Source organism: Perca fluviatilis, chromosome 19 (genome assembly GCF_010015445.1).
Source record: "Perca fluviatilis chromosome 19, GENO_Pfluv_1.0, whole genome shotgun sequence".
Classification (NCBI taxonomy): domain Eukaryota; kingdom Metazoa; phylum Chordata; class Actinopteri; order Perciformes; family Percidae; genus Perca; species Perca fluviatilis.
The window spans coordinates 34,938,000-34,950,188 of NC_053130.1; the positions used below are offsets into that span (position 1 = coordinate 34,938,000).

At 39.5% G+C, this 12,189-nt stretch overlaps 1 protein-coding gene and 1 long non-coding RNA gene across 5 annotated transcripts in view; one reads left to right on the forward strand and one right to left on the reverse strand.

Annotated features, from left to right (window-relative positions):
* LOC120548523 (inactive pancreatic lipase-related protein 1-like) overlaps positions 1 to 10,461 on the forward strand; it is a 53,278-nt gene extending 42,817 nt beyond the window's left edge. For all 4 annotated transcript variants that reach the window (XM_039784803.1, XM_039784806.1, XM_039784804.1 and 1 more), the window contains 4 exons: positions 1,191 to 1,320; positions 2,820 to 2,934; positions 6,906 to 7,073; positions 10,324 to 10,461. In XM_039784803.1, coding sequence (XP_039640737.1) covers positions 1,191 to 1,320; positions 2,820 to 2,934; positions 6,906 to 7,073; positions 10,324 to 10,387 — 477 coding nt within the window. In that variant the 3' untranslated portion in view covers positions 10,388 to 10,461. The remainder of the gene's footprint in view (positions 1 to 1,190; positions 1,321 to 2,819; positions 2,935 to 6,905; positions 7,074 to 10,323) is intronic.
* Positions 6,664 to 10,333, reverse strand: LOC120548524. The gene is made up of 2 exons (XR_005637185.1): positions 9,923 to 10,333; positions 6,664 to 7,047 (listed from the first exon to the last, which is right to left on the reverse strand). It is a non-coding gene; the product is annotated as an uncharacterized LOC120548524 (long non-coding RNA).
* Positions 10,462 to 12,189: the final 1,728 nt, after the last annotated feature.

Genomic DNA, 12,189 nt, shown 5'->3' on the forward strand with positions numbered 1-12,189 from the left:
AAGCTAACCAATAACATGCTGTTTAGCTGGATACATGCTAGGAGTAGCCAGTCACAAAAGCAAGCAAAGCTAGTTTGCCCACTAACTGTCTCGGTTAGCCAGCTCCTGTCTGGTTACTAAGGTCCAACCATGCCACATCCTACTCCAACATAACAGGGTTATATCAAATTGGATGGTGCAACACAGCTAATATTAAAGCTTTCAATTTGGACTCTCTGGTTCAAAGGTCAGAACTGTCAAGATGGTTTGCAGTTTGTCAAAAGCATGTCATAGTTCACCAAAGTTGAACTCTATGTGAAAGATCTGCACTAAGAGAATCCAAAAATTGCAGCGATTCCACTGAAATGATTATTATTATGCTGTTATAAATGCTGGTGTAAACAGACATTTAGTAAGAAGTCACCATACAAAACTCCTGAAATTAATTTGGGTCAATGGATTCAAACGGAAGTTAGTGAATAACAGAAAGTATAGTGTAAAGTTAGCTGGATTTGTACATAAAAATAGTGTCTCGAGCAGCTCAAATGATCCCAGCAAAGCTTGTGGTGGTATGGGCCACAGACGAGGGATGTGGGAGGCATCTTATGTCCTCAATTCAAAAAGTGACTCAGAAGGAGAAGGGGCCCATATCTCCACCATCCCAGCATATGTATGGGACTGCCACCTGTTGCTGTATGACACTGATATGGCTGTGAACCATTTATTTGGTTTTAGAAGTTGATTCGGCAAAATTGGATTTTTGTTGCAGCTGATGGGGCGATGTAAATGGGCTTCCCTCATGTCTTCCATGGGGAGGGCTTGTATCTGCAGCTGTTGGCGGTAATGACAGTTTATCCCTGCTTTGGACTCATGTCCCGATCAAAGGAGGCCGGGGGAGCGCCGGGCATGACCTCATATGACTATGTCCCTGTTGAGAGATGACAGCACCTCCTTGTCGTTCACCTCGTAAACGCTCTCTGGTGTTATTCCTGCCGCCATAGCTGACAGCCACAAAGTCAGCCTGTTCCCACACAGTAACTTATTGCAAAACCAGTGCCATTCTCCACCTTCATATTTATAAGGTGACAATCTGCAACATTTTAAAGACGTATAGGGGGAAAAATCTTTTTGTGTTGTCACTTTTCCCTGACTATTCATTGACAGACAAAGACTCACATTTTTCACACCTCACCATGTCCTTGTCTCCACAGGGAAAGTGTTTCCCCTGTGGAGACGACACATGTCCTCTGATGGGCTACTATGCTGACAGGTTCACTGTGACTGATGGCATTTCAGAGACAAAGTACTTCCTCAACACGGGCAGTTCAGAGCCCTTCGGCCGTAAGTACCCTGCCTGTGACTTACTTACTTACACATAGGTGATATCGGGTGATGATTCAGAAATGATGTAGGGAGACCTCAGAGATGACGACCAGTCCGATGATTACAAATCAAGTGCAGCTTTATTCAAACAGTGAACAAACTCTCATGACACTGGGACAACCATGAGCATACAGACACGTCTGCCCAAGGATGAACCACATGTACATCATAGTGAATACCTTTTAAACTCTTTTTGTGCTTACACAGCATGAGACATCTATTTCAGCACACAAGTTTTACTCTTAAACTACACCTTTTATGGCCGATGCTCCTAATAGATTCCCACATTCCTGGCTCCGATTCCTCTGTGTGAAAGTTGTACCCAAACTCATAATAGATTCACACATTCTAAGCTAGGCTTCACTATGAGACCATATCATCTTAAACTGACTGGTCTCTAGAAACTCCTTAGAATATATAAGATACATTCAAACATTTGCATGCACACATACCAAACCTATCAATAGGTTGTAAGAACTCTAAACTGAACTTTAGATTTTACTGTGAAGAACCACTGAAACATTTTCATATGATTACTGTCCAGAGAAAAATTGGTATCTCCAGTTTTTTTGTTTTTCATACTTTCAGCTCAGTAGAAGATAGATAGATAGATAGATAGATAGATAGATAGATAGATAGATAGATAGATAGATAGATAGATAGATAGATAGATAGATAGATATGGGAAATTTCCATGCTACAGCAACAAAATAGACTTACAGCACACAAACAGAATGTACAAGAAATAGTAAATAATAAATAGGATAGAATACAAACAAATATCCAAAAAATAAAGATAAAAAATACAAAGGAAAGAATGTACAAATGTATATACAAGACAAGACAACAACTCTTGGAGAAAGTCCTCCGTATTTGGACCAGTGTGGGGGGGTGGAGAGGCTGGTCGGGGTTATCCATGATAGATAACAGTTTGTTTAGTGACCTCCTCTCCACCACAGCTTCAAATGTCTCCTGTTTGCAGCCAATAACAGAGCCAGCCTTCCTGATCAGTTTGTTCAGTGTGTTTGTGTCGCTGGCTCTGCTGCTGCTCCCCCAGCAGATGGCGGAGGAGAACAGAGCGCTGGCCACAACATAAGGATAACATGCAAAACTGTCTATGAGCTGGTACCATTTTCCACTCCACTAAGCATATTATATCCTTTTAGATCGAGTCTTGTCAAGAGTTTTGTCAATGAAGGAGTAGTCTGACCGGATGTAGACTGTTGGGATAAAGCCTGTCATTGGCCGCCTATTTCATTAATTCTCAATATGAAGTTGATTTCCAAGTTATTTACTCTAACCACAATATGTAGATAGCAGGTAGACTTAATATCTTCTCCCTGTGCTCTTTGATTCTCCCCACCCATGGAAAATGATGCATGTATCAAGATGTTATGACATTATGCCAAAGCGAAGGTGAAATAATGTGATTTCCTACTATTGCTTTCCATTTCTAGGTTACAGCTACAAAGTGAAGGTAACCCTAGATGGTCCCAGCTGGCCTAACCCAGGCTACATGTATGTGGCACTCGCTGGAGACAATGACAGCACCAAGGAGTACAAGCTTCATAGGTAAGAACATTATAACAAAGTTGGGTCTTTGTAAAGAATAGAGTGTGGTCTGGACCTACTTTATCTTTAAAGTGTCCTGAGACAACTCCTGTCGTGATTTGACACTATAAATAAAATTGAATTAAATTCTGTGGAACACACCAAGGGGTTTTAGTCCATGTGTCATCACTGACTGGGGTAAAGTTGCTGAGGTGGGCCTGCCTCTTTTGTCGAGGGGTTTACACTTCCCTTTGTTGATTAGGGTGTTATTTATTTTTACAATTGGTAACACACATTTCTTTGTGAGTTCAGTTTTTTAGAACTGTTCACTATACCGACATGCAGCTCAGAACATTAGCTAACCTCACTTTCCAAATGCACTGATGTTTTAACCAAAACACCTGATACACATCTCAGAATCAGCTCTTGTACCAGAATGCTGACATGTGTCTCCCAACAGAACCACTCATTACACAAGGACTTTATATAATGATGGCTTGTGCTACCTAACAGTATATACCACAGACGTTAATTTAGAAATTCTCCAATATGCTTCAATAGACTTTTGCATAGAGTAATGAATGCACACAATGAAACTAAAGTAATTAAAGTAATGTAATGCAATTCAAAACCATATGTAGTATATACATATGTGTATATAGGACAGCACATATACAGAAATACAACAGTACTACTCAACCCTGTCTTTTGCATTTGGTCACAAGTTCTCATCCACATCACACCTTATTTCCTCTCTTGCAACACAACTGCATGCCTGATCCATCTATAGCAATCTTCTGTTTATTGTAGTTTACAAATTGTCCATCTAGGGACATGAATTGCAAATTAGCTTAGGTTATCAACGCTGTGATGTGTGACATAGTGCCATGCTACAAACTGTTCCCTATACAAATAAAAGTCCAGACACCCAGAAAGGGACATCTGATCATCAGAGGTGGGTAGTAACGAGTTACATTTACTCCGTTACATTTACTTGAGTAAGTTTTTGAAAGAATTATACTTCTAGGAGTAGTTTTAAATCACTATACTTTTTACTTTTACTTGAGTAGATTTGTGAAGAAGAAACTGTACTCTTACTCCGCTACATTAGGCTACAACGAGCTCGTTACTTTTCTTTTTACCTCTTTGGTATTCTACGCGTCATTGTATTATCCCCCCGCGTATGCCTCATTTTAATGTTTTATTTTGACAGAGAGAGAGACTTCCGCTAAAGGCTCTACCACGTGACTGCGTTTCACCAATCAAACGTAGTTGTGCAGTCTGGTCACGTGACCATACTCAATCTCAGCGGCGGGACAGGTTAGCTTTACAGCCGCAGCAAAACAAAAATGACAATGTCAGAATCAACCGTCGGCAGAGGCCAGATCAACATGTCCTGGATTTATTATTTCTTACCCGGCTTCACCTAACCTAACAACCGCGGTCCCGCAAGCTGTGTCACGACGCTGGTTAACAACTAGTTCAATCAACCATCAGGGTTTCCCAATCTAGTGGCGCGTGTTCACATAAAAGAGGCGATGTTTGCACAACATGACCAATAGCCACATATTTTACATAAGAAGAGCAAACTATAATTCTACATAAATATGAAGAACACAGACACGGTTTTACAGGCAAAGCGCAATACAGTCTCTGCTTCCTAAAACAGGAGGACAGCTGGCAAAAAAAATAAATAGCTGACGCTGTAGAGGCGTAGGTTACATCACAACGCTTATATCACTTATCCCCATCAGTCAGGCACAAGATCTGACCATATTTACACTTGTACTTTCCATAAACTGTAGTTGCTTTAGCCTATTATTTCAGTTGCATCCCTGGCAGTTGAAGCGATCGTGAGAGCAAATAAAAAATATAAAAAAACATAATTCAAACCTCTGTGCACATTACACACGGCTCAAGAAGCCAAGAAATAGCCGATACGTAATATAAATATACCCAATAAACCGACTGAACCTGAAGTTACCTCGTTAACGCCAAATCTTGCTTCGTAGTCCAGGCCTCTGGCCTCATAATGAAAGCTTGTTTACCTTAGTAAGCTCCATTACCTTGTTCTAGTTCTGCCTGCAGAGCCTGGTAAAAAAAAAAAAGTATAAAAGGTTTGGAAATTTGTGTTACTTGTGCTTATTTATTTTTTATGTATTATTATTTTATTGATTTTATTTTTTTTAAGTACTTGAATTTACCTGGATTATTTTAATTTAAGCTATTTTGTAATTAATTAATTAATTTTAATTTATTTACTTGATTGGATGAACTATAATTTGCCTAAAGATGATTATTTAGTATTTTTGTCTGTCTGATTGAATGCTTGTGTTAAAAAATAAATCAGAAGTTACTCAACAGTTACTCAGTACTTGAGTAGTTTTTTCACCAAGTACTTTTTTACTCTTACTCAAGTAATTATTTGGATGACTACTTTTACTTCTTGAGTCATATTATTCTGAAGTAACAGTACTTTTACTTGAGTACAATTTTCGTACTCAATTTTTACGCTACACGTTTGTAAACTTTCACTTTACCACTGCAGGAAAAAGAATTCCTCTGTGGAGGAACGACTTGAAGGGAAGGTGACACCATCCTGGAATGGGCTGTAAACCAGTGTGTGACTGGGAGAGAGGGTCAAACAGGAATGCAGTACGCAGCACATCTGTTTGATTGGCTCCACTCTTGCCTCCTCCCTATTACTGTAACCACATGTAGATTTTCCAGATAAGCCAAGGTGATGGTAAGCGGTAATCCCAAAGTCCAGGCTTCGAAATGTCTCTGTTTTGTTGCAGTGTTTTTAGAGAGGAGGCATTCAAGACTTAGTCTCGCATTGCCAGCTCTACCTCCACAGCGCTTCCGGGATGGGAGAAAAACGTGCTCTGGTTTATTGGCATTTCTTTAAACCAATCACAATCATGTTGGGCAATGCTAAACACCGGACGGAGCCACGGTGCCTCTGTTAAATAGTCTCAGGAAGGAACTTGTTTTGGTGGAACATGTGGACGTTCAAAAGTAGTTTTAGTCGTGCAACAGAAAACTCAGATTGGACAGATAGTCTAGCTAGCTGTCTGGATTTACCCTGCAGAGATCTGAGGAGCAGTTAACCATAGTCCTCACAAATCCACCGGAGGTTAGAACGCCAACACAGAGACAGAGGAAGGGACGGACATCTGGCGGAATTTCCGACGGCACCTGAACAATCACAGAAGTGAAAAGTCGTCGATATAGACTATTTAAGATCCCACCAATGGACTGGAAGCCTTTTGCCTCAAGAACCGAGGGCTGACAGAATAATGTATTAAATAATAAGACGTATTTAGAGATTTGATTTTGTTGTTAAAGAGACAGTTTATCTCAAAATCAAAAATACATACATTTCCTCTTGCCTGTAGTGCTAAATGTCAATCTAGATTGTTTTGGTGCGAGTTGCCCAGTGTTTTCCTGCTACCGAACTACACCCACCATCCGTATATAAGAAAATAGTTCCTATATTTAACTGCTCAGTACTGGGTCATGATTTCTGGATTTTGTGCCAAGCAGTTACATCTCTAAGGTTGATCTCCAACACTGGGCCACTCACACCAAACTTTAGATTGAGCAACTGGTGAACTGTTCCTTTAAAATCTACTTTGAACTAACCGGATGTGGAAAATTCCAAATCCAGTTCAGCACCTTGCATTTTGCCTTTTGGCCTTTAGTTCTCACGGATCAAATTTCACAGTAAAGAGTGATACACAAACCAGATGAAACCAATAAAAAAGCATATATATTATGACACAGACATTTGGTCTCCTGGAGTGGTTGACCACAAAAGGAAAAGTAGTTGGATTGTTACTGTATAGTATGGGTATGTAGTAACTGCATTGAAAGTGCAATGCCTTTAATACTTTTGTTACATGAAGTATTCTATTATTGCAACATATTGATATAGTGAACAACACTTTTTAAAGTGTGTTTTGATTGGGATCTGTTGGGATTGTGTCCAGTGGTACAATGAAGCCTGGACGGACCTATGAGGTGCTGATCGACGCAGAGGTGGACGTCGGTGATGCTACAGAGGTGAAGTTTCGGTGGAACAACCACATCCTTAACCCCTTGAGACCCAAGTACGGTGCATCCAAGGTGGAGCTGCAGAGGGGAAAAGACAACAAGGTGTAAGTTTGATTTTTCTGTAAACATGGCTGTCAGATGGCAGCCATGTTTACAGAGTGGAACCTTCACAGTAATATCTTGTAAATTCTCCAAGACAATTGGATATAAATAAATGGTTTTAGTGATATTGGCTAATAATATATAATGCTTTTATGACAACCATTTGGTAGAGTACATTTTGAGCTGTGATTCTGATATGTATTACATGCAGTATTACATGCTACAGAACGAAAAGAGCTTACTATTGCCTCTGACAGGCTCAGATTGGTATTATGACTGTCTGACTACATTACGGAGGGATGGTGAAGTCTCATTCTGACATCTCGTGATGTAATTTGTTGCCTGGAGACTATGGATTGCCATCCTATTCCATATTAAATAAATAAATACATTTGCCTTTGAAATACATCCTGAAATAAATAATTGAGGCAATAAATATATAAATAAATATGAATATAAATATATAAATGAGTCAATATATAAAGTAGTTCAATAAATAAATAGCTTTTACTTTTAGTTATATTTAGCAGATTCTTTTTAGATAGCCACGCCCCTTCATTTGTATATAACAAGTGGTAATAATTAGACAGGGAAATAAATGAATGTGACATTATGAAATAAAAGCGCCCCAAAATAAATAAAAGTAAAACCTATTTATTCATTTAAAAGGTGCTCTAAGAGATCACGCATTTTTTAGGCTAAAACATTTTTTGTCACATCTCCTCACTATCTGCTAGCTGTCTGTCCCCTGAACACACTGTAAAAAACATCTCCTCACTATCTGCTAGCTGCCTGTCCCCTGAACACACTGTAAAAAACATCTCCTCACTATCTGCTAGCTACCTGTCCCCTGAACACACTGTAAAAACATCTCCTCACTATCTGCTAGCTGTCTGTCCCCTGAACACACTGTAAAAACATCTCCTCACTATCTATAGCTGGTATTACGTAGCACTTGACCCAGGCTCCACAAACAGCAACAAAAACAAACTGTGCCAACCTGCACTACCAAACATAACAAACAGCATTCCAGCCAATAACCGACAAGAAGGATTTGGGGGTAGGGGTTGGGGGGGGTTAGTGTGCAGAAGCACGAAAGGGAGGGGCGAGCTAGCCTCGTTTTGTTTGACAATACTTCGAACGTCAACAAGAAGTAACGTCACCCAATATCGCTTAGAGCACCTTTAACTATATTGACTGCATTTATTTATATATTTATAATATATGTATTTCCTCATTTTTTGATTTATTAATTTATTTTAGGATGTATTTCATAGGCATATTTATTTATTAATGTATTAATTCATTCAATTAATATTGAATCAAATGGCATTCCATAGAAGACAGCAGTGTGAAAGGTGAGTGAGAGAGTTTGAGAGAGGAGTCCTGGGGTGTTTGTTTTACAGCTCATATCCAGTCTTGTATAAAGTACTTGAAAGCAAAGCTTGAGTAAAAGTACAAGTATCTTACCAGAAAATGACTTCGGTAGAAGTTAAAGTCACCTTTTAGAATATCACTTAAAAGTCATGTAAAAATCTTAAAGCTATAGCGCGTAGTTTCTGTCTCCCCCATGAGGAATTCTAAGTAATGATAACAACACTGTCGGCGCGTCCACATGATACAAGCCTTCTGTGATACTAGTAGCCAAGGAGGAGACGGAGGAGTAAAAAACATGATGGAGTTTTCAGAAGAGGTCATTATCTTCACTTCAGTTTCTGTGCAGTAAAGTCCCCGGACGCCCCAATCTTCTGAACAAAGTCCTACTGAGAGATCCAGAGAGAGCTGTGTGGAGCTGATGGTCTTAATCAGCTTTGTAGCAACTCATTTGGCAATGGCATGAATGTAACGGACATTTATTAATATCAAAAAGTTACACACTAAAGCTTTAAAGTATGTGATATTTACTGTACTTTTCTGATATTTAATGTACTTAATTATTAGTAAAAAAAAAAATTTGATTAAGAACTTCATGGCCACTGTCGTCGGGGTGTTCATCGTATGTTACCATGGCGGCAGGGCCTGCAGCAGGTGTTTCCATAACACTATGAGTCATTATGCTTCCTCCTCTTCTTCAGTTTGTTGTTTTTTTTTTGCCACTTGGCAACAAACAGCATCAGGTCACCAACTGGAATGGAGCGTGCATTAACTTGCAATCTAGGAGCAATGATTCGCCAAATATATTCCTTCTGATTTTATTTTGTAGCAACGAAGATGCTGAGGGGAAATGTAGTGGAGGAAAAGTATACATTTTATTTAGCAAATGTAGTGGAGTAAAAGTAAAAGTTTCCGGACTTCAGTAGTACTTCAGTACAGTACTTTGTTACATTACAACACTGAACATGTCATCAGTACAACATCAAGTGTAAGTAGTTGTCATAAAATTATAAAAAGGTCATGAAGTACCAAGGTGATAAAACATGGTTCAGTATGTTGTTTTTGGGTGGTAAAGTTGGGTTTGCAGGACCACAAACAGAACATGGTTGATGGAAATGTAGACCTTTAGAAGAACTGAAGAACACAGCTGGGCTGTAATTCCCTGTACTACTGTGCTAGACTACATGTCATGGACTATCTAGCCACTAGAGGGCAGCACAAAACAACTTTAGTTCCAGAGTAATTTATTATCTTTGGAATTATTTGTGTTAATTTGGCTTGTCAGCCCACACAGATTTCAATATTATAGTCATATAGTCATTGCATATTAGGATGGATTCCTTAGTAATCATCTAAGTGTGTTATAGGAGACTGTGCTGTTAAACATCCTCGTCTATGTCAGGACTGGTGCGAAGGGAAGCAAGGCTTGGACCCAAATGCAGTTTAAAGAGATTAATTTATGACAGGCAACACTTACTGGGAGCAATAATCCATAAATCAAGGAATCCACGACAAGGACCTCAGGAACAAAACAGACCGCACAGCAACATAACGAGACAATGGGACAACAGAGACTAAAGAACAGAGGTAACGAGCAAACAAGGGACAGGTGATACAAACAGGTGAAAGCCATCATGGCAGGGCAGACAATCATACAGGCGGGAAAACAAAACCAACAGGAAGTAAACTAGACAAGACTAGGGGCAAAACAGACTACTAACAAATAAAACAGGAAACACTGACAAACAGACAGTCACAAGCGTGACAGTATACAGTAGAATAAAATTGATACATTAACCAAAATATGAATTCACATTGTCTTCTATAATGTCTCTCTCACTCTCTTTCTCTTTTTTTCTTCCCTTTCTTCTTTTACAGTGTCTTCTTCTGCGGAATAGAGAAGGTGGTGGAGAATGCGATCCAGCACGTGCTTCCATGCTAAGCGTAACCAGCCACAATCACATGTTACTCAAGGTTACTTAGGGTTTTTCAATAAAGTTTTAGCATTCAAACCTCTTCAGCCCTCTGATTCAGTCTGTTGTGTTGGATGTAATAGCGTTACATGAAGATCAGACAGTGAAGGGAGCATGATGAAAGGTCACAGGACTTAAAGAAACAGATTAGAAAGGAAAGGTGGTGCTGATGAATTTATGGAAACCTGAACTAGCTTTCCTACAGCATGTTTGTACTGACCTGAGAGATTAGGAATTATGAAAGAAGGAAACATTTAAAGCCGCAAGTTGTGGCCTTGATGCAAAACGAAATATAGAAATATAGTCATGCCTTCCCTTCATGAGCATCAGCATCTGGCTGAGCAGTCAAAAGGGACAAAAGTCAACTGGCAAACACCAGTTTCATTTGCACTTTAGTAGATACTGTATCAACAAAAAGGGCCTTTTATTGTAAAGATATACATGACCATGCTGAGATGCAAAATGAGTGCAAACATGCAAAACAGCCACAAAGACACAAAACCCCGCACAGAGATGCACTACAACAATATATACACACCAAAGGATTACAAAGAAATGTAAAAGACCACAAAGAGATGCGAAACGAATACAAAGGGATGCAAAAGGACTACAAAGAGACACAATGATCACAGAGACTCAAAACTACCACAAAACGATGCAAAGCTACTACCAACAGATACAAAACTACCACACTGAGATGCAAAATGGCTGCAAAGATGCAAAATGGTCCCAAAGACACAAAACCACCAGAAAGTGACATAAAACAAGCACACTGAGATGCAAATTGACTGCAAAGATGCAACACCGCCTCAAAGAGACACAACATCACAGCAAAGCGACTCAAAACCACCACCAAGAGAGGTACAACTACCACATTAGATGCAAAACATCACACAGACGCCAAATGACTACAAAGAAATGCAAAAGACCACAAAGAGATGCCAAAACTACCTGGAAGAGACGCAAAATGATCACAAAGGAAAGCATATCTAAAACAAAGAGACTCAAAACTAGCACAATGAGATGCAAAATTAAAGCCATGACATTTTGTGTCTCTTTCAGTCTGGGAGTCTTGCTCCTTTGTAGGAGGGGGGGGCAAGTCTGTGCTCATTGTCTCATATTCAGTTAGTGCCCACACAGCAAGTCCCTGCAAAGCCATGTTCAGGCAAAGTAGGAATTAGACACAAACACACATACTTATAATGTATAATATCTTCTACATATTTACTTAAGTTTGCTTTTGAATGTGCAAACAGTGTCAATATTAAAACTATCTGTGAGCTGGGGATGAAATCAGTGAGTGCATCTTAAAGTGTAAGCTTACAATCTCCATTCAGTTCACATAAAACCATCCCTGACAACTTCATTGCTATTTATAGTCCCCCATTACTGCACTGTTATTACTGTCACATTAACAGGCTCAACGAGAGCAGCAGTACGACGGATACTTCAACTTTCCAACTGTTAGCGTACCTTGTCTCTCTCTCTTTCTTCACGAAGCTAACTGTTCCTCGCTGCCACGGCCTGTCAGGACAAGGAGAGGGTAAATATTACCCCTATTAATGTTGAAAGACATCAGGCTCCATTTGTGCAAACACAAATCAACAGTAAATTACATGGTGAGATCACTGCTTTCTCCTGCTCATTGGGAAACAGAACGGTCCCGGACAAAATCTTGTCTAATGTGTCACATATATCTGTAATTCCAAAAGACCTCTACATGTACGTGTGTGTGTGTGTGTGTGTGTGTGTGTGTGTGTGTGTGTGTGTG